General features: G+C 40.3%; 2 protein-coding genes across 5 annotated transcripts in view; one reads left to right on the top strand and one right to left on the bottom strand.

Annotated features, from left to right (window-relative positions):
* LOC105249840 (signal-induced proliferation-associated 1-like protein 2) overlaps positions 1–9,505 on the top strand; it is a 73,220-nt gene extending 63,715 nt beyond the window's left edge. For 2 of the 4 annotated variants that reach the window (XM_011255594.3, XM_025409675.1), the window contains exons 3-14: positions 98–577; positions 684–932; positions 1,229–1,624; positions 3,658–3,869; positions 4,210–4,451; positions 4,525–4,631; positions 4,918–5,155; positions 5,448–5,822; positions 6,090–6,356; positions 6,550–8,049; positions 8,171–8,371; positions 8,444–9,505. In XM_011255594.3, the coding sequence (XP_011253896.1) occupies positions 98–577; positions 684–932; positions 1,229–1,624; positions 3,658–3,869; positions 4,210–4,451; positions 4,525–4,631; positions 4,918–5,155; positions 5,448–5,822; positions 6,090–6,356; positions 6,550–8,049; positions 8,171–8,371; positions 8,444–8,696 (4,520 nt within the window). In that variant the 3' untranslated portion in view covers positions 8,697–9,505. The remainder of the gene's footprint in view (positions 1–97; positions 578–683; positions 933–1,228; positions 1,625–3,657; positions 3,870–4,209; positions 4,452–4,524; positions 4,632–4,917; positions 5,156–5,447; positions 5,823–6,089; positions 6,357–6,549; positions 8,050–8,170; positions 8,372–8,443) is intronic. The other 2 variants (XM_025409677.1, XM_025409676.1) reach the window with 2 other exon arrangements.
* Positions 9,506–13,534: 4,029 nt separating this feature from the next.
* On the bottom strand, positions 13,535–18,718 carry LOC105249839 (menin). The gene is made up of 4 exons (XM_011255590.3): positions 17,822–18,718; positions 17,395–17,705; positions 17,187–17,326; positions 13,535–17,039 (listed from the first exon to the last, which is right to left on the bottom strand). The coding sequence occupies exons 1-4, from the start codon at positions 18,384–18,386 to the stop codon at positions 16,232–16,234; spliced, it is 1,824 nt and encodes a 607-aa protein (XP_011253892.1). The 5' UTR covers positions 18,387–18,718; the 3' UTR covers positions 13,535–16,231.
* Between the last annotated feature and the right edge of the window lie 970 nt (positions 18,719–19,688).

The raw sequence follows: 19,688 nt of genomic DNA on the forward strand, positions 1-19,688 counted from the left end.
TAATATATTTATTTACATCCATTTTTAAAATTTTTTTTTTAATACAATATTTTTGACCGGTAATCATTACATAAGTTTCGATTTTAACCTATTGTAGGGAGCATCGACGTAGTGGCGCAGTCAATTACAGCCGGCGAGAACTTCTTCGCTATACTGCAGGATTTCCGACCGCCAGAGCAGCGCGGCATCATCACCAGCGATTATCTGCGTCGCGTTCATCAGCAGGACGGAAACCAACCACTGGACGTCGACGAGGTTTGTGGTCCGACCGGCGCCGGATCCAGTCCGAAGTTACGACTGAAGCTGAACAGATTGTGGGGCGGTAAACCACCGCGGGCGATGGAAGAGACGTGCACCAGCCCGATGGTGTCGGCCGACGTAGAGGAGCGTCATCGGAGACGCGCGTTCGCCCACTACGACTGTCAATCGTTGACGGCGAATCTGGGCTACGCCGCGAAACTCCGGGGAATTCTCTTGGCCAGAAGAAGAAACACGGCCACCGGAGCGTCCGCCGCCAGTGCTCTTAGAGCCTCCACCCCCGACGAGACTCCCGAGGAAGATGCCGGTGATGGAAAAGGTGCGATGAAAAAGATAAAGAAATGTCATAAGATAGAAGCTAAAGATCCATCGAGCGATTCGCTTTCTCTTTGGAGGATCTCACTTGTAACTGTTTGCGGTTTCAGGCAATGATCTATTAGAGCCGTGTCCCTTCTTTCGCAATGAGATCGGCGGCGAGGGAGAACGCGAGGTTGGTCTCACTCGTTGCTCCCATGGCAATGGAATTCACAGACCGCCGTTGTCTTATGGTGTTTCCGTCCTGGAACCGTCGCCCGGCGAGACCCTATGGAAGCACACTTGTCCGTTGCAGAAACGACCCCTGCCCATCGAGAGCGTTGATGAGGGGGCTCATTATTATCGACGATACTTCCTCGGTAAGCGAATCAAGATACATAAATCTTTTGTTGCATTGCATCAAGAATTTTCGCCGCGTTAATAATTGCATACTGCATGCATTACACAAAATTAATGTAATTATCTAACTTTTATTTTTTTTAAATATAAAGCTAATAAACTAAAATTGATAATTTTTTATCTAAACATAGAGTTCATACTATAAATCTTTAGAAATTAAATAAAAAGATTCACAAACATTAATGTGAAAAATTTTGCAAAGCTTTTGATCACTTGTTTAAGCACAATGTAAAGAGAAGGAAATATTCTGCCGCAGGACGAGAGCATCAGAACTGGTTCGGAATGGAGGAACAGTTGGGACCGGTGGCCATCAGCATTCGCAAGGACGTCAATCAGTATCGCGTGATCGTGCGCACATCAGAGTTACTGACGTTGCGCGGTTCCGTGCCCGAGGAAGCTCTCGGCATCAGGCCACAAGGCCGACCGCCTACGAGGGAGCTCTTGGAGTTGGTTGCGCCGGAAGTGCAGATGGGTTGCCTGAGGCTTGGCACGCCTGCCGCTGAGGAAGCGCTAGCCAGATTGGACGAGCAGGGATTATCTAGCAGATACAAAGTCGGCGTCCTGTATTGTCGGTCCGGCCAAAGGACCGAGGAAGAGATGTATAACAATCAACACGCCGGTCCGGCCTTCCTGGAATTCTTAGACACTATCGGTACGTTATTCTTCTTGCAACATGTTTTATACAATATTTGAAGTCAATGTAATGTCTCAAAAAATTATAGTGAAGAATACTAGAGTTTTTGCTGACGCTAGAAATTTAAAACATATGCTCTCGGTGAATAAGAAATTATTGAAGATATATTAAAGAGATATATGAAGAATATGTGAAGTAATGAATTTTATCTATTATTTATAAATGTAAAATGTGAAGGATATTTATGATTTTATTTTAGCAGAAACTCTATCTTCGCTTTTTGACGAGAGCATCTGTTTACTTTTACTAATTCGAATCATGTTAAAAAATTGCTGTTTTAATTCAGAGTGATTTCCACTTATTATTTTCTATTAGGACATATTTCTTAGCAATAAGAATGTTTTTATAGAAGATATACGCATTAACAAGCGAGTTAACAAAGTTTAATGAACCGGAAACCTCTCTTCGTAAGTCGATGAAATTATTCTCTCGTAAACATCGAATAAAAGTAAGAGAGAAGATTTATACATGATCTTATACGTGATTCTCACTGATGCTTCACGGATAGTTTGAGACGTTTTATCGCTGATTAACCGATTCAATGTTTCGAAATGATTTTATCTAATGTACTTCGTAAAGTTAATCATCCGCGAACGCGTGCACGTAATTTCGCGGCCGGACATCGCAAATCATTGCCTTGGTTATCCCTATTAACAGGTTACTGTTGTTACTTTCTAAAAGAGAAACGCGTGTTCTATTTTTTTCAAGTATTGTTGCTTTATGCGCCGCTTCCGTAGGCGTCAAATTGATGGTTATCTCGATATTTAATTTGTGGAACGCAAACACGCGTTCCTGCGTAATCTTCAAAATAAAGAAAACAACTCGAAGATAGACTTATATAACATGTTCTTTCTTAAGGATGTTTTGTATGTACAATTCCAGCAAAAAGTAGCTGAAAATTAATATTGACGAATATCCACTTTTAGTATATTTTGAGTATGAGAAATTGCATGGAATATTACAATTTGATCTTACAGTGCAGAGATGTATTTTTTAATTTTTATTACGTTTTTACTGAAATATTCCGAATTTTGTTAATCGAAATGATTACTTTGTTAATCGAAATGATTACACTTTTGGCAGAGAATTTCGCCTTGTGTCAGATACATGGCTAATTTCATTGAATTATATTTAATATTAATCATTAATCATTATTAAGATTTAATAAACAAAAATGATTTTGTCATCTTTAAAAAATGATTAATAAACAAAAATGATTAATATCTTAATATATTTAATATTAATCATTAATCAATATTAATTATCTTTTTAACCAGTTACTTGTATAATATTATTTGACGAAATATTTCCTCTGTATCTAAACTTTTGCAAATTTTAAACAAATTCTGAATATTATTTCTATGTGTTTTTGTCATTTGAATCGACGTGGTTATACGTTTCCCATAAGAACACATGTTAATTCGATGCAAATTAAAATCCTTATAACTTGTGAACGCTTTAGTGAATCGATTTAAAAATTGTACTGAAAGATTGTAAACATATGTAAAGCCATTCTGTTCAATTTTCATTAAATTCTCAATATTTTGAAAATATTACAAAACATCCTTAAGAGACTAACAAATTCCAATGTTGTAGAGTTTTGACATTTCAGTGAATCATATGTTCCAACATAAACAAAAATTTAATATTTCAATTAATCGTCACGAAAAAAGATTTCATGCATTAAAAATATGTAAAGACATTCTGTACAATTTTCATTAAATTCTCAATATTTTAAAAATAGTACAAAACATCCTTAAATAATGATATATTCTTTTATATTTTCCCTCGAAAAGATATGATCGCGTTGTTTCCAAGAAACATTCCTCTAACATAGTAATTATCCATGACTAAACCGCGAAAAGCAAAATTATGTCGTTTAATGTCGCGAATGCAAGCACTGGAGGAAGTCGAAGACGTAACGAGACGGTCGACAATTCCTGGGCCGCATGCCGGGCAATTGAGATAATTGCGAGTTTTTCATGTGACAGGCCAAAGAATAAGACTGCGAGGATTCGAGGGTTACAAGGCCGGGCTGGACACCAGAACCGACTCGACGGGTACGCACGCAGTAGCGGCGACGCATCGCGGAACGGAAGTCACCTTTCACGTGTCCACCATGCTACCCTTCACGCCTAATAACCGGCAACAGCTGCTGAGGAAGAGGCACATCGGAAATGACATAGTCACGATAGTATTTCAGGTACAGTTCCACATAACATCGTAAATTAAAGTCGCGCTATTACGCAATCGTGTAATGAGCGCGAATATGACGCACAGCTCTTGACGACGGACTAGATTTATTGTTGCAACCTGTTCGCACACTGGGAGCAGCGCATGAGACATCGCAATTATGTTTGAGAATGAATCATTATTTAATTTTGCCTTGCAATCAGATTCTGAATTGCTTACGTCAGAATTTAAGAAATAATTTATAGATGTATCGATGACGTCCTTGATTAAATGAATCAAACGAGTATATTGAAGTTATATCTATTGCATGATAAAAGCTTAATAATCTTGTAATTGCTGCGTATTTTTAGGAACCTGGTGCATTACCATTCAGTCCACGAAGGATACGCTCTCAATTTCAACACGTATTTATCATTGTGCGAGCCATAAATCCTTGCACCGATAATACGCAGTACAGCGTGGCGGTGTCCAGGAGCAAAGAAGTGCCCATCTTCGGACCACCTGTTCCGCAGGGTGCTACGTTCCCTAAAGGAAAGACTTTCGTGGATTTTATTCTGGCCAAGGTCATAAACGCCGAAAATGCGGCTCACAGGTAGAATGTCGTGTCTTCTTCGGTTTTTATACGTCGGTAAAATTAATCGAGCTGAATCTATACCTTTCCTCAGGTCTGAAAAATTCGCCACGATGGCTACGAGAACGAGACAGGAATATCTGAAGGACCTGGCTACAAACTATACTGGCACTACAGTTGTCGACACCGGTCAAAAATTTTGTACGTCACATTCTTTTAAAAAATTCGTTTTTTTTTTATAATAATAGAATAATAGAATATTTATACATTTTTAATTATATATGTTATTAAACATTTTTATGCGATTATATATGTTATTAAACATTTTTATGCGATTTATTTTCCAAACAATAAGCTAATTGTTTTATATATACAAATAATGATTAATTAGATTAATTATAATTTAATTAAAATTAGATTAAATCGTAAAATCGTTGCAATAGCATTTCTGAGATATATATTATTATTTCTTTTTTTTTTTGCGAAGCAGCGATGCTTTCCTTCAGCAGTAAGAAGAAGACAACGGTACGACCGAGACTTTCCTGCGACGCATCTCAGCGCGGCGCGATTTGCTGGCAGGTCATACTCGAGGATAGCAATCAGAACACAGATTGTTACTTAGGTATAAGCATAGACACCATCGTACTGATTGAGGAGCATTCCAGGCAGATAGTATTTGTCACTCCGTGCGTGAACGTGCTCGGATGGCACGCTCAAACAAACAGGTAATCATCTTTCAGTTTTTTTAATCTTCAAATTAATATTTTCATGCGCGTGCACGCACACACATATATTATTTTTGAGACTTAACTTTTTTGATGTCAATAGAAAATTAAGTCCTTCAACGTTCAATCGCAATTAAATTCTGAAATCTAAATCGATTGTTAAACGCGCAACCGCCACTTACTTGCTTTACTGCGTTATTCAAGATCAGTTTATCGTAAGAACCACTTGCGGACGATTGGAAATCGAACGACTGATTGCGCTCTAACATTTTTGCTTTGCTCCGCGTCTCAGTTTAAGATTGTATCATCATCAAGGCGAATGCATCACCATACACGTACGCGGTGATTACGGCGAGAGGGACGAGTTAATGGAAATTGTGGCTCGGCTGCGCGCCGTAACTCAAGGTGCACCGGCCTCGGAATTGTCTTTGAAGAGAAACAGCCTTGGACAATTGGGCTTCCATGTTCAACCCGACGGTGTTGTGACGCAAGTCGAAAGTATGGGGTTGTCGTGGCAGGCGGGTCTAAGACAAGCCTCCAGGCTGGTCGAGATTTGCAAGGTGGCCGTATCGACCTTGAGTCACGATCAGATGGTTGATCTGCTGAAAACCAGCGCCCAGGTTACCGTCACTGTAATACCGCCAACCAACGACGGAAATCCGCGAAGGTATAGAATCTTGAATATTATATTCCCTTAATTAATTAATAGATTAATTATAAATCACATTTGGGTTGAAATTAATTTAATAAACCTAACCCGATGTAAATGTCCTTGTATTTTTATTTTTTCTATAAGTTTAAATCTCGCACAACTTTTAGTTAAAATTTTAAATAATCAAATTGCATTAAAATAGAACCGCGAGAAATTTTTTTCTTTAACTTCAATTACCGAAGATATTAAATAGTTTCTGTAATTCTATTTTCTACACGATAGAGGCTGCACGTTGCAAAACTGCCATTATCTGTCGAATAATTACGAAGGAGATTATGAGAACGTGACAAGCGCAGATAATACGCCGAGTCAGCAAACGGCGATGTCGCATCAACGGCGATACGATCGATCGTTCAGCCCACCACGATCGAGTAATAGCTCCGGGTACGGTACTGGATCAAGCTCTAGATCGTTCAACGATCCGCGGTTTCCGTTGGAGGGTACAATGACTAGCAGCAGTAGTGGACACAGTAGTGCCGATGATCGTTGGTGAGTGATTAAAAATCAGAGATCACATTAATCCTTCGCGATTTATCTAACATTAACAACAAATTGTTCCTTTTCGAACTGTCGATCGTTGAACGTGTAAAGTGCATGAGATATCTTCATCAAACTCAATCAATAATAGATGAAGATTAGATTAGAAAATGAATCGGAAGAAACAAGGTATTTATTTTTCTAGGTACGAGCTTCTAGAACCGCAAGATCAAGACGGCAATCATCGCACGGATGGTACGCCGCCTCCGTTACCAGCACGACAAAACTATCAAATGGTGACACCCAGCAAGTCTAGCCAGAAGAAGGACAAGTCTCATTATGCTAGCGCCAAACAGCTCGCGGATAGCTCAAAGCATCGCGATCATAATCATGAGCACTATATAAAAGAGAGCAATTATGTATCGTCGAAAATGATTCAAGACAATGCGCGTCATGAGAATTATCAGCGGCAGTTAGATAATGCGCATCGTGGTCAAGATCACGTGACGACGAATTACGTGAAATTGCAAAAGGAACGATACGAGATCAAACAAGAAAATTTATATGCTTCTCAGAGAGAGCTCCATAAGAATGATGCACAGCATCATGGTGGCCATCAGAAGCTAAGTGTATCGAATTCACTGCCATTGACACACAATGCTGTTTACAGCCTGCCAAAATCAGGCAGCAACAACAATCTTGGCAGGTACAATGAATACGAACAATCTGGCGGCAAGTACGATTACGAGACACCTACAAAAGTGGACAGAAGTTCCAAATACGAGATGCAGGAAGAAAAAATGATTGAGCGACCAGCAGCCAAGTATGAGCACGATATACGAGGATGTCACGAAAAGAGAATCGGCTATGAATATTCGGAGGATATTTATGACAAGAGAAACAGCAAGTACGATCTAGAGTTGGCCAAATACGAGATGGAGTGTCAGCACAGTAACAATGAAAGGAAACACAACGATAGCAACAACGAGCATAACCGAGAGTCCACAAAGTACGAGATGTCGCATGATTTCAAAGTAGGCGAGAAAGTTACCTGCCTAAAGACTAGCATATCAGAGCGACCGGTGCATAAGGTAAACGTTGAATACCGACAATCGAAGGATTTTCCAGCGAGTCTGCCACCGGAAGTTAGAATATCAGATGTCAATTGTCCGGAAGTAGCCGCGCTGCCCAGCGAGGACGAGCTGTCGAACGGCTCTGGCAGCGTATCACCCAGGCTACGACGGGCCAACAAACATCGCGGCGGCAATCGCACTCCGTCTAGTGGCAGCTCCAGAAATCAGAGTCCTCGACCAAAACCAGGGATGAGAAATTCGCACAGAAATTCTGCGAATTTGACATCCAGCACGTTGCAGGAAGACCTCATGAGACTGATTAATCCCGATTACATTGCTGATGATAGCCAAATCGTTAATAATAATCTCGTAAATAGCGTGATGAACCCGAATCAAAATTCGAACAAGATAAACAATAATATGCTGGAGATTCAAAACAGATGTAGATCCAGGGAAAATTTGTGCGGCAATAGCTCATCTACCTTGAGCGTCTTGCCTGCGAATGGACAAGAAAATGGTAACAATGGATCCGAAGTGATCTTGACAATGGCCAGACCAGCCACAGTAATCTCCAACGCCAGCACTGCCTCAAGCCCTGCACCGAGCGAGAATAAATTGTCGAAAGAGGAAAGGTATGGAAAATTAGAGACTTAATAAAAATAATCTTACACAATACATATATATTAAAATGGTGAAATAAAATAGATAACTTGTAGTGATTATTTGTTTTATAATGTAAACATTTTTCTTTAGATTATCACCTCGTGTTACAAAGCCACTTCATCCGATCTCGAAACAGCACAATAATCTGACGCCGATCAAAGACACGAAAAATCACAACGATGCGAATGTGGATTGTTGGAAGAATCAACATGCAGATTCCAATAGATCGATGAAGCAACATCCTCAAGAATGGCCCGATGATAGACTCATTGATGGATGCAATGCAAATACGTAAGTAATATAATGTAAAGATATAAAATGACACGATGAACGCGATTAATGATAATATTAACACTTGTGCAGGAATTCTGTTTCGGACTTGCAATCTCATCTATCCACTCTCGAGTTGAGAATGGCGAGAGAGACGCGTCTGCGATTGTCATTGGAAGACGAAGTGCGTCGATTGCGCGATGAAAATCGACGTTTACAAGAGTCCGAGAATCTACGACTCTCTTTGGAAGATGAGAACCGGCGTCTGAAGGACGAGAATCATGCAGCCGCGCAGCAACTTCGGCGTTTCACGGAATGGTTCTTTCAAACGATGGACCATCAATAATCAGTATAAAGATAAATTTAGGATGTCTTATTGTCCAATGATTATTTCAAACGATGAATCATCAATAAGCTATATTCTTGTTTCATTTCTAGTATCATAGAAATTATTTACAGAGAACAAAGTTTGCCTGTCTCTTTTTTTATTCAATTATTTCGATTGCATTTATTTCTACGATTTGTCGCATTGCTCGAATCGGAGCATAATTTTTGAAAGTGCAGTATTAACACGAACCGGATATGTAGATGTCATAGTAAATGGATCGGAGACAATCGTAAGGGATTGCGAATGAACATAAACAGCGTAAATAATGGTATCGTTTGCAACCTTCGATAGTCTTTGATATTTTGTATTATATAGATTCGTTAAGTTTTATTCGATTGTAAAGTATATAAGTTACCATCGTACTATTTTCTTGATCGAAGGATTAATACGTTGCAACTAAGCTATCTATTTAGATCATCTTTCCCAAAACTAATTACTGTGCATCTGGATCGATCTTTAAGAGGACAGTGCACGTTAAAAATATATCAACGTTTGAGTTTTACAGAAACGACCAAAAGACCAAATATTATTAGAAAAGCTAAGGGCTATTATTTTAATTCTGTAATTTATTACGCCTTTTATATCAGTCACTTAGAGTATTAATGTAAGAATTTCGCACGTGCTAAAGCACGTCCACGAGCGCGAGACGCTCGTTGCGTCTCCGTCACGAATTTTTTCTTTTTAATAAGCGACAAAAGCATGATTCCAACACAAAATGTACAAAATCGATATTCATGAAAAAAACGTAAATCAATCAATAAAGAGAAATATACTTCAATAACAATCTAATTCTTTGAAAAGGATCAAACATAGGATATATTTTTGACATAAAAACGCTTAAGAGCGCTTTACATAACACATGATATGATATGATATATAAGGTAAATGACTATAACTTCGTCAAGCTTTCTTAAAATTAAATAAATTAAGCAATCTCGCGATTTGAAACCGATGTTCAAATTATTTCAAATCGGGAAATATAGTCGATATACGCGAGATTGTTTAATTTATTTAATTTTAAGAAGGCTTGACGAAATTATGTCCGCTGACGAAGTTATAGCCATTCGCCTTATATATGTGTATATAAGAAATAGATCGAACAAGGATAGAGAATTGAACTATTGCCAGCAGTTAGAATAAAATAGTTTATTGTAATCCACAGAAAAAAAACAAGACATTTCCATGATGCCTTAAGATCTGTCTGTCTCACTGTTACTGTCAGTTTAACAATTAGCTGCGGTTACACTCCCTTCTGCTCGAGACCGCGAGGACGTCTCCATATCGCGATATCGACAACAGTCCTTAATACTCGATACTACCGGATCTATAGCTAGGATCCGGCCGACTTAGGATCGGATCGGATTATGCGTTTGGTATCCTTATAGATAAAAAGCTAGGCTCGCTGCCAGGCGATATCGCGATCCGGTGATTTATCCGGCTGGTTATCGCTATCCCATTGTGTCGCGATACATTTATCCTCCTGTTCGCATTACGAAAGAATAAATCGCGTGTTCCTTCCTTCTTTCGTTCTTCTCTTCTCTGTTATTTTATGACGCCCGTGGTTCCGGACAATCGATCTCGATCGCAATTATCGTTATCGGTGTTATCCAGAGACAAGCAAAATATTACTCCATTCTTGCGAGCGTCATGTCTCGTCATGTTGTTCGTATCTGACGGTCTATTATTTATGCGTTAAATCTGTATGTGTATGCATAATTAGTTCGCTTCTAATCTCTAGATCTATGTATACTGGTGTCCAAGGACATCGCGATTACTGCGCCTTCTGAGAGAAAAGTGATTATGCGAGAGAATATTTGACTGCTTATAATCGAAACACTGTGAAGTAATATTTTACACAGCTCTGCATATGTGTATAACGCTTATATCACCGAGGCTTCTCTTCGGTTTTGTTCGCTTAAGTACATGAGAAGTTATGCCTAGCAAGTGTAATTTACTCGTAGATGTAGATGTTTAAAACACTTGGACTTAGTTTTATACTCTAGTGTAGCATTTTTTTTTTCTCTATACAACTCTAATTAACATATCCCCACATGGAAGTACATCTTCGTTACGAAATTCTGAATGAGTTCATCAGCGTGAATAAACCTCGAAAACGTGAAGCACTTTACGGACGCAGAACGTAATCGGCGTAAAATGCTGCAGACGTTAAAGAAGTGCTTTAATAAAACTTAACCGCGTTAAATGCGCAAAGAATCTAAACACGTAATGGGTCATTCGTTGCAAGAGCTCTTCTTAACTGGCAAAACGTCGCGCGTCATTCATCTGTCATGGAAATTAATGAAACACGATGAGTCGAGCTAAAGCGGAAGAGATGTTCCGACAGAGAACTTTGAGATTTCCACAATTGCGTTTCCTCGGTTAAACTCGTGTGTCTGAGTAAGCCAAACAACACGTTAATCCGAGAAACATTTGAAAGACATCTCTAGAAGAAGACGTTTACAAAAATTTAGAGTGTCTTTACAAATGTCTTTCGAATATTTCTATTAAACTCGGAAGTCTTGTCATGTCGTGTACGCCTGAAGTGCCAATCTCGTGCACCCAAAGCAATGAACAATGAGGTTCTTATTAAATATATCTCGTAGTTATACATATAGTTAAACGATAGTCGCGTTTAAGATTCCTTCTCGTACTAGAAGAGGCTCGCTTATGAATACGCGTCAGTGTCAAGGAAACGATAGCTACAAGCGGAATGAGTTGCGCATGACAAAAAGATTGATCGATCCTATAAAGCGCTCGTAAGGAGACTAACAGCGTAGCTAAGCACGTGTCAGGCTATGAATCATGCACGTTCAGCAAGCGGGCATTATGGCACACAAGGATAAATAAAGATATCGGATGGATTGAATCAAGAGCACCGGTTCTTACATTACGAGGAGCAGAAACGCACAAGTGTTGAGATTATGTAACGAAAAGTCTTATCGAGTAAAGAAATCACAAAATGAGTGCAGCTACGATATATAGAATATTTTAGAGGAAATTCTCTTATGATACAAAATGTTAGATTTTATACATAATCTTTGCGCAACTAGTTTCATTTGATTTTGTCGGAAACTTGTTTTATACCTTTACACGTTATATACGCTTATTCGGTTGTAATAACATGATTAAATCATCAAATCTACAATTATAGGTCATTTAACAGAATTTTGACGACGAAAAATTCTCATTGCTAATATATAATTAAATATAAATGGTAATAAATATAAATATAAATGTTAATTAATTTAACAAAATATGCTCTGATAGAATCTTATATATAAAATGAATCTTGTTATAAATAATTCCCATTGGCCATTTCAATGATTTCATCGCGATAAAAAGCGAAGCGACTTCGAGAAGAGAACGTACTTAAAAAAAAAAAAAGAGAAAGAGAGAAATATAATATATGGCGGATACTACTTTCTATTTACGGTAATACGGCATCAAGTTGGAAGTAAAAAGGGCACAGCATATAAGAAAGACGGATATAAAGACGGAGATTAATCTACCGCGTACAGTTTTCCACATTCTACAAGATGTTTCACTTTCAATATGGTGAACATTTTTCACGAATTTAAATCGATTTTTCGACAATTTTTCACGAGAAATCTACTTTTGTAAAAATTATTGTATTAAATATTAAAAGAATTAAATTCAGAGATTCAAATTTCGTAAAATCACTCATCAATTGATCGTCGAAAAATTATAAAATGCTTCGCAAATTTCGCTAACGTAATCTTCCAGAAGAATACTTGTCATTGAAACTTGCTGGGAGAATGAAACATCTTGTATTTCGCAATTCCGAGCAATCGTTTACGAACGAAGAAGAAGACGCGACAGAGAGGATCGCTCATGAATATCATGACGATCTTATCTGCCAAGTTTCGTAATCGTCTCATTTTCTCGGTTGCTCAAAGTCGCCATTCGTTTCATTCGCACGCAAGATTTGCCTGGTTCGTACGATTGGATTCGGCCGCGCAATCCGGCCGAAAATTCCGGTGAAAGTCTACGAAAAGTATAATGCTTCACGATAAGTCCGCCGATCATGCGGTTGCCATCGGGACGTTCCAGCGCGAATATTACATTCTGATTTTCTACGCAAACATTACCGATAATATGTCGATTCGGAGGGCGCGTCCTCCGTTAAATACAAAAATACTGTTCTGATGCACCATATCTTCTCACCTATTATCCCTACCATTATGCACATTATAATCCCTGTAGTCTTTAACGCTCCGTTATCGTGGACGAGGAAAGAATACTAACGCACGTAAGAATACAACGGGTATGTGTGTGTTTGTGAGAAAAAAGAAAAATTATCGCAAAAGTATCGTCGAACTGCGAGAAGCTCATCCATTCTCTTTGTTTTTTCACAAAGCATGGTTCATTTCCGCACAGAGAAAAATATATACTGTATTCAAGTAAATATTATTTATTTTAAGCATATCATAAGTTTGTATATCCGCAAATATATTCTAAATTCACCACAAGCATTAAATTTAATTGAATATATTTTGAATTTTAGTAAGTGCAGTATTTTAATCAAAAATATTAAATTAAGACAAAAATTTGGTTTAGTTACTATATTAAAAAAGTTTGATTTTTCTTTGATACAACTTTACAATATTCTTGAAGAGAAAATAATTTCTTCTTTTGAGTACAGGATAAATGAGATTTTCTAACACTTGTGATGAGTATAATTTAAGACTATTATCAAGAATATATTCTTTATTAAAGAAAACTATTACGTAAAAAAAGAAAAATAAATTGAGTAATCGCTTTTCTTGATAGTAGAATAATATTTTTCTCTGTGCGGAGAGTCATATCGCGCGATTTTTTCTATTTCAAACCTGGTTGCACCAACGTTGGTTTAATAAATACTAAATTTCCTGCCAAATATTATCATAACTTTGACAATCGCCAGTTCAGAGTAGTGATATATATGCATCAATTATAATAATTTAAAAACTGTAAAAAACTGTATTCTACAAAAAGTCAACAAAGTAATTCCTCCAGACAGTAGTCTCCCGTTGAGAACTACTGTTTCTTGCAATTGCCCTTGAGATAATTATGCATTAAATTTCCAGCAATGTGAGCTATGTAGATTCAACTTTCCTGGAAAGAAGCCCACTGTTAATTGAACCATCGTCGGTGCAACTCAGCAACTCGATAGGCGCCAAGAGAGACGATATATATGACGCTATACATTAAGAAAAAGAGACTATAACGCTATAGCACAGCGTTAATAATAAAAAAAGGAGCGAAGATGCCTTTAACGAAAACGATCGTCGATGTACAACATCGTTCTTCAGAAGAATCTTGCGTGAATTTTGGTTTGCGCGCGTCGGGCAACGGACTGTCAACTGCGTATTCCATGTTCCTTGATTAACATACATAACTACGGTCGTTTAATTAATTTTTTTTTTTATAGTCGCGGCGCGGCGTGAAGCAAAATCCCGTCCCTTACCGCGCCGTTCGTTTCTTTCATATAAACTACGGTTATTAAATCATATAATTACATATATATATACTTTGTGTTGTGTTTTATATATATATATATAATATAATATATGTATATAGTATATATTCAGCATCACAGTAAGATAGCGCCCTTCATTATTAAGTTATCGTCGATCAGCTCGGACCGTTTATATTTTCATTCCTGTCAACAACATAGTCTACAACAATCCGCTTAAACATTGTCAAAGACTCCTCGAGTTTTTACGTAGTGTGAACAGGTGACGAAGACATCCATCACCCGCGAAAATCCGAGAGAGTAACGGGAGAGTATTAATTAAATGTCGTATATAACTCGTAATAATAGCCTAAGAACTGGCTACCAGTTTTTTTTTTTTTTTTTCGCGATTAATAAAACGTGATCGCAACGCGAGTCGCCGTTCTATTGTTTCAATTACGTCAGATTCACAAACGAATGATGGACAAATCATGGACGTAGTATACATGGTCAAAAGAGTGGAGCCAACATTTAGAAAAACACAGATAACTTTGCGCAGATGAATTGCAAAAAAAAAAGAAAGAGAGGAAACGAGCCCCTCTATGCTCTCTCTCTCTCTTTCTAGATATTGGCTTCACTCAATTAGACGGCAAAAGGGCATTCAGAGTCCATGTATTAACGTCCATGGGACAAACGAATCTCTAGAGCACGCGAATGAGAGCGCCACAAACAGGTCTCAGTTCTCATCGTCGGACAAGTGTACGCGTTCTTACACTAAGAAGGAAGAGAGATTGATGAAACGACGCGCAATCTGCGATACTGACTGATCTGTGATCGCGCACGCTTCTATCTTTTTTTTTTCACGCCAAGTAAACTCGCGATGTCATCTCGCATTCGGACGATTTCAGATTCAAAGATGACGCACTGTCTAACGCACTGTCATTCCGCCCCTATCGAGAAACAGTAAAATAGAGAGGTCCTTAGAAATATACATAGTCTTACAATTATATACTCTGAAAATAAATAGTTATAAAAATAAGCGAGAATTTTATGCTTAAAATACCTTAAGGTAAGAACTTAATTAGTTTGCACCACATACGGAGTGGAATGTGTTTTCCTTTCTAGAACGTACAAGCGTAATTCTAACAGAAGTTCAACTACTACCAAGTGTAAAAAACATTAACGGCAACTTGTCAATGATAATTATCGAGTAGTGCAATAGCTCAAATAGAAAAAAAAAACGTGAATCAATAAATAAGAGTGCAACAAGAGATTACAGACAAATATGACAAAGTGACGATCACCGAGAGAACTGGTCGGCGGCATCGTCGACTAATATAATTCGTAAGAATAAATAACTGTGCTCCAAAAAGATTGGTTTACCCGCGGAGACAGATTAGGTACAATATTCGATTCTATCTTTCTCCCTCACCTTCTTCTTCCCTCTTTTCCCCTACCATCCCCTTACATCGCAAGTCACAGCTCTACGCACTGTGGAAGAATCAAGAGTGATATTTACACGCAAAATATTCGAATCGTTGACGATCGCGAGACAGCTCGCGATCTCTCGTCCGTTAACTTAAAGCGGGGAAAACTTTTTTGTACTTTTCTACAAATTTTTCTCTCCGTGCCTCTACTTGACACGCTATATATATATCTAACGGCGATAGATCCCCGACGGTAACGTAAACGTTCGCCTCGCAAGTACCCGCGGTGTCGTTGCAAAACGAGAGGAGCACCGTGGAGGGCTTCGTTCAAATCAAACGGCACGAAATTCATCACGACGCTCTCGAGAGTCGAGATTTCGGAGGAGTCCGAGGACGATTCGCGTCCCACAGAGATACATCGGCGGAGAACACCGAGAGCGAGGAGAGTCGGTGTATACCTTAATGACTGTTTTGACAGCGAACCACGCTGGATGGCCGGCCATTGCGTCTCGCATCTGTTCGAGCTCGCCGAGGACGGGGAGTCGACCCCGTCAAGTGTGCTGGCACTTTCAATATTTCACTATACCGAAACGTCGGTCGAAGATCTTATACTATTCACGGCGCGTCCTCTTGGGACGTTGACTGACTCCAACGTCATCGCTGCCGCGCGACTTCTTACCGATTTGTACCTGACTCTGCGCCGTCAGTTGCAACGAGATCGCGTGGGTGTTGAGTTTCTCCGCCAACAGGAGATCTTTGAGACCCTTCATCTTTTGACTGTACAGCGTTATCTTCGGCTTCTCGTTCTCCGAGTCGATCTTTACTTCGGGCTCGACGTGCAGCTTCTCCTGAGAGGTGGAAGGCGCCGGTGGCAATGTGTCGTCCGGTGGCGCGACGAACGGCTCGCCCCCGCCCTGCAGCAGGTAATCTCTGTTAAGTATCTTCTCGCTGCAGGCTGCCGTCAGGGCTTGAATACTAGGATGCGTCGATGCCGAATTAGAGGGCACTTTGGACTCTAGACTCTTGATTAGATCTCGCGCCGCGTTACCCCGTTCCTTGGTCTTGCAGTAATTGTTGTTGTTGTTGTTGAGCGTCTCCTCGGGACTCGTCTCCCTCTTTTGCGCCTCTTCCTTTTGTTTGCTCTCCGTTTCGTAGCATTCTATGACGACCTGTGCGCGTATACTGGCATCGAACTTTGAAATTGTGTTTACCAGCGGCCGAGCCCAACCTATGTGCAGCACAGGAGTGTTGGCGCCCTCCTCCCATTGGCAAATACCGTCGTAAAATCTCAACAGGTACGCGAAGCAACGTGGTTGCCGCAGCAAGCGCTCATCGACGCGTACCGTATGTGGTATCAATTCGTTGGCGATCTCTAACAGTTCCTTATATATCTCTCCGTCGTCCCGGGAATAATCATATCTAAATTTGTAATAAACACATATCAATAAAGCAATACATAATATATATATTCACTGTCACTGACATGTTCAAAGGTATACATCTGATTGCGGCTAATGTGTTTTAAACATTTAAGCAAAAAAACTAGGAAGAAAATCAGATACTTACTTTCGCAGAACATCGGCGCCATCAGCCCATGATGCAAATGCATTCACATATAATTTGTGCCGATATAGATACCCTCCTTGATAAGTGTACGGATAGACATGCGCGTTTGCGTAAAATTTTCTCGCTGATCTTACAGCCTCCTGTAGAAATATTACGTTTTAGAATGTGAAGAAAAAGTTTACTTACTCAATATCTAAGTATAATAAACCTGAAAAAGATTTATCGGTGGTGGTCTCCCTGGTGTAGGCGCAGCCTCCTCCAATTCAGCGAGATTACCCAATGCCATAGGATATTTCGCTAAATGACCCAAGTCATACAGCAACCACAATAGTTCTTGCTGGACCAATCCCACTTCGACCGCATCAGTAGTTGCGTTTAGACTAGGGTTGATGGCTGATACTATAGTAGCCACTTCCAGAGCACGATTGCACACCATTGCTTGACCGTTTAAGTATAACCATGATCGAGATGCTATACCAGGCTCCACTGGCTGTCCACGTTTATCCTCGTTTCCCTTACCTGGTACAAATTATAAATGCTGCGTTTAAATGCTCTTAAATTTAAAATTAGAAGAGATGTAGAATCTAACAAAAAGAAATACCTTGTGCTCTTTCAAGGCTCTATATATAACGTACCATGCCATGTGACTTCTGCTGTCTCCGTTCCATCCTCTCCGTACACAACCCATGCGTGATCCTCCGACATGGCGAGATGCACATCCTTGAATCCCAAGACCTGACACCCAGCCACCACAGCGAAGGCGACTCCGTAACAGTCCAGCTTGTTCGCAGTCAAGTAACTGTAGAGACTCTGCAGATGCGCGCGGTCCTTGTAGTAGCTCCTCGTAAGCGAGTTCCATATCACGTCCGACACCTTCTTGACGAGCTCTCTGGTAGCGTACTTGGTGTCGTAGACGGTAAGATCGACGGCGCCCTTGATCACCGCGTGAAACTTATCGTAGAGCGCCTCGGCGATGTGATACTCCACGGCCGGCAGCATCGGTTCGTCGTAGACGGTGTTCTCCTGCGCGGCGAAGACGCGGTTGCACGTCAGCGAGTTCTCGACCGCGCCGACGAGGATCGACAGCAACGCGAGATCCGGCTCGGCGCTGTTCTCCAACTGATTCTTGAAGATCTCCACGATCGCGGGGATGCTCCGGATCGGGAACAGGGCCCTGTCCCTGTCATGAAAGCCCGCCATGTCGCGTAAAAGGCCCGCCGATAACTGGGAGACGGCTGGGGACGGCACGCACTCGCGCAAACGACGGTGGCGGCCGAGTCGTCGAGATCTACGACGCCCGAGTCAGGCCCGTCATAGCCGGGGCTCTATCCCGCCTCGGCCGGCGGCGGCTTCTGACAGAGATCGCGCGCGCAGAGGATACGCAACGGACGGTGGTGCCCCACGTCGTGGCCGCCGACTCGTCGTCGGTCAACGCGCGCGCGTTACTCCGATCCGCCAGTGAACGCTGCCCGCGATGCGCGGTTCCCTCGCATCTCCGCACGCACGACAAAAGCCGCGGCGACTGCTGCTGCTGCCCGTTGCCCGCTGCCGCCGCCGCTGCTGCTCCCCCCTCCCTTCCCTCTCGCCCGCCCGCGCCCGCTGTCACTCACTCCCTCTCGCTCCCTCGCTCGCTCTCTCGCTCGCTCCCTCTCGCTCTCGCTCTCTCTCCGCGTTTCCATTCGACCGTCGTCGCGCCGCGCTACGGTCAGGGATGGAAGCCGGTAGAATTTTCGACGGGTTGCGATTTTCGACGCAATACACACGGGAAAAATAAAGGACACGGCAATCGGGCCAATCAACCTGCCGCTTTTTCGGAAATAATAGATATGCGAAAACATAACGGGAGATTGATTACCGCGTCGCGCCGTCGCGTATACAAGAGCCATTACGTCAATTGCTTCTCCATTGTAACGAATGAATGAAGACAGATGTTGCCTTTTTTTTACCTTTTTGCGTTCTCAAGCGAAAATTGAAACCGATGAAATTTTTGATGGAGTTTGCTTCTCTCATGCAGTGCACGAAAGGGGATATATCTCCCCCGCGATATTATTGAGGCGTCTCCATTTTAACGAATAAAGATATCCGGCTGAAAAATATATTTTACGAAGCTAAAATTGAAACCAATTATGTTTTCGATAAATATAGGTATGACGAAAATTTCTGTAAAAATCGAAAACTGAAATCGATGGAACTTTTGTAAATTTAATTCGTCGTCATATAAAACAAATCCTGATTATAAAACGTAGATTGAAGAAGACAGAATTTATATATATTAAATTTGAGAAAAAACTTTAATTTTTTTTATTATATTAATTTCCTCAAAATACTTCGTTTTTTGTCAATACGAATATATCAGATAAAATTCGCGTATAAATTTAAAAATCTTGAATAATAGTTTCAGGATACATACATATATGTCTATATCGTTATACGAGAATAATTCTGTTAATCGTATCGAGCTCTATACATACTGGAGTTGGAATGAGCCTTCAAGGGTTGGGG

This window comes from Camponotus floridanus, unplaced genomic scaffold (assembly GCF_003227725.1).
Source record: "Camponotus floridanus strain SB8 unplaced genomic scaffold, Cflo_v7.5 scaffold28, whole genome shotgun sequence".
In the NCBI taxonomy this organism is placed as follows: Eukaryota; Metazoa; Arthropoda; class Insecta; order Hymenoptera; family Formicidae; genus Camponotus; species Camponotus floridanus.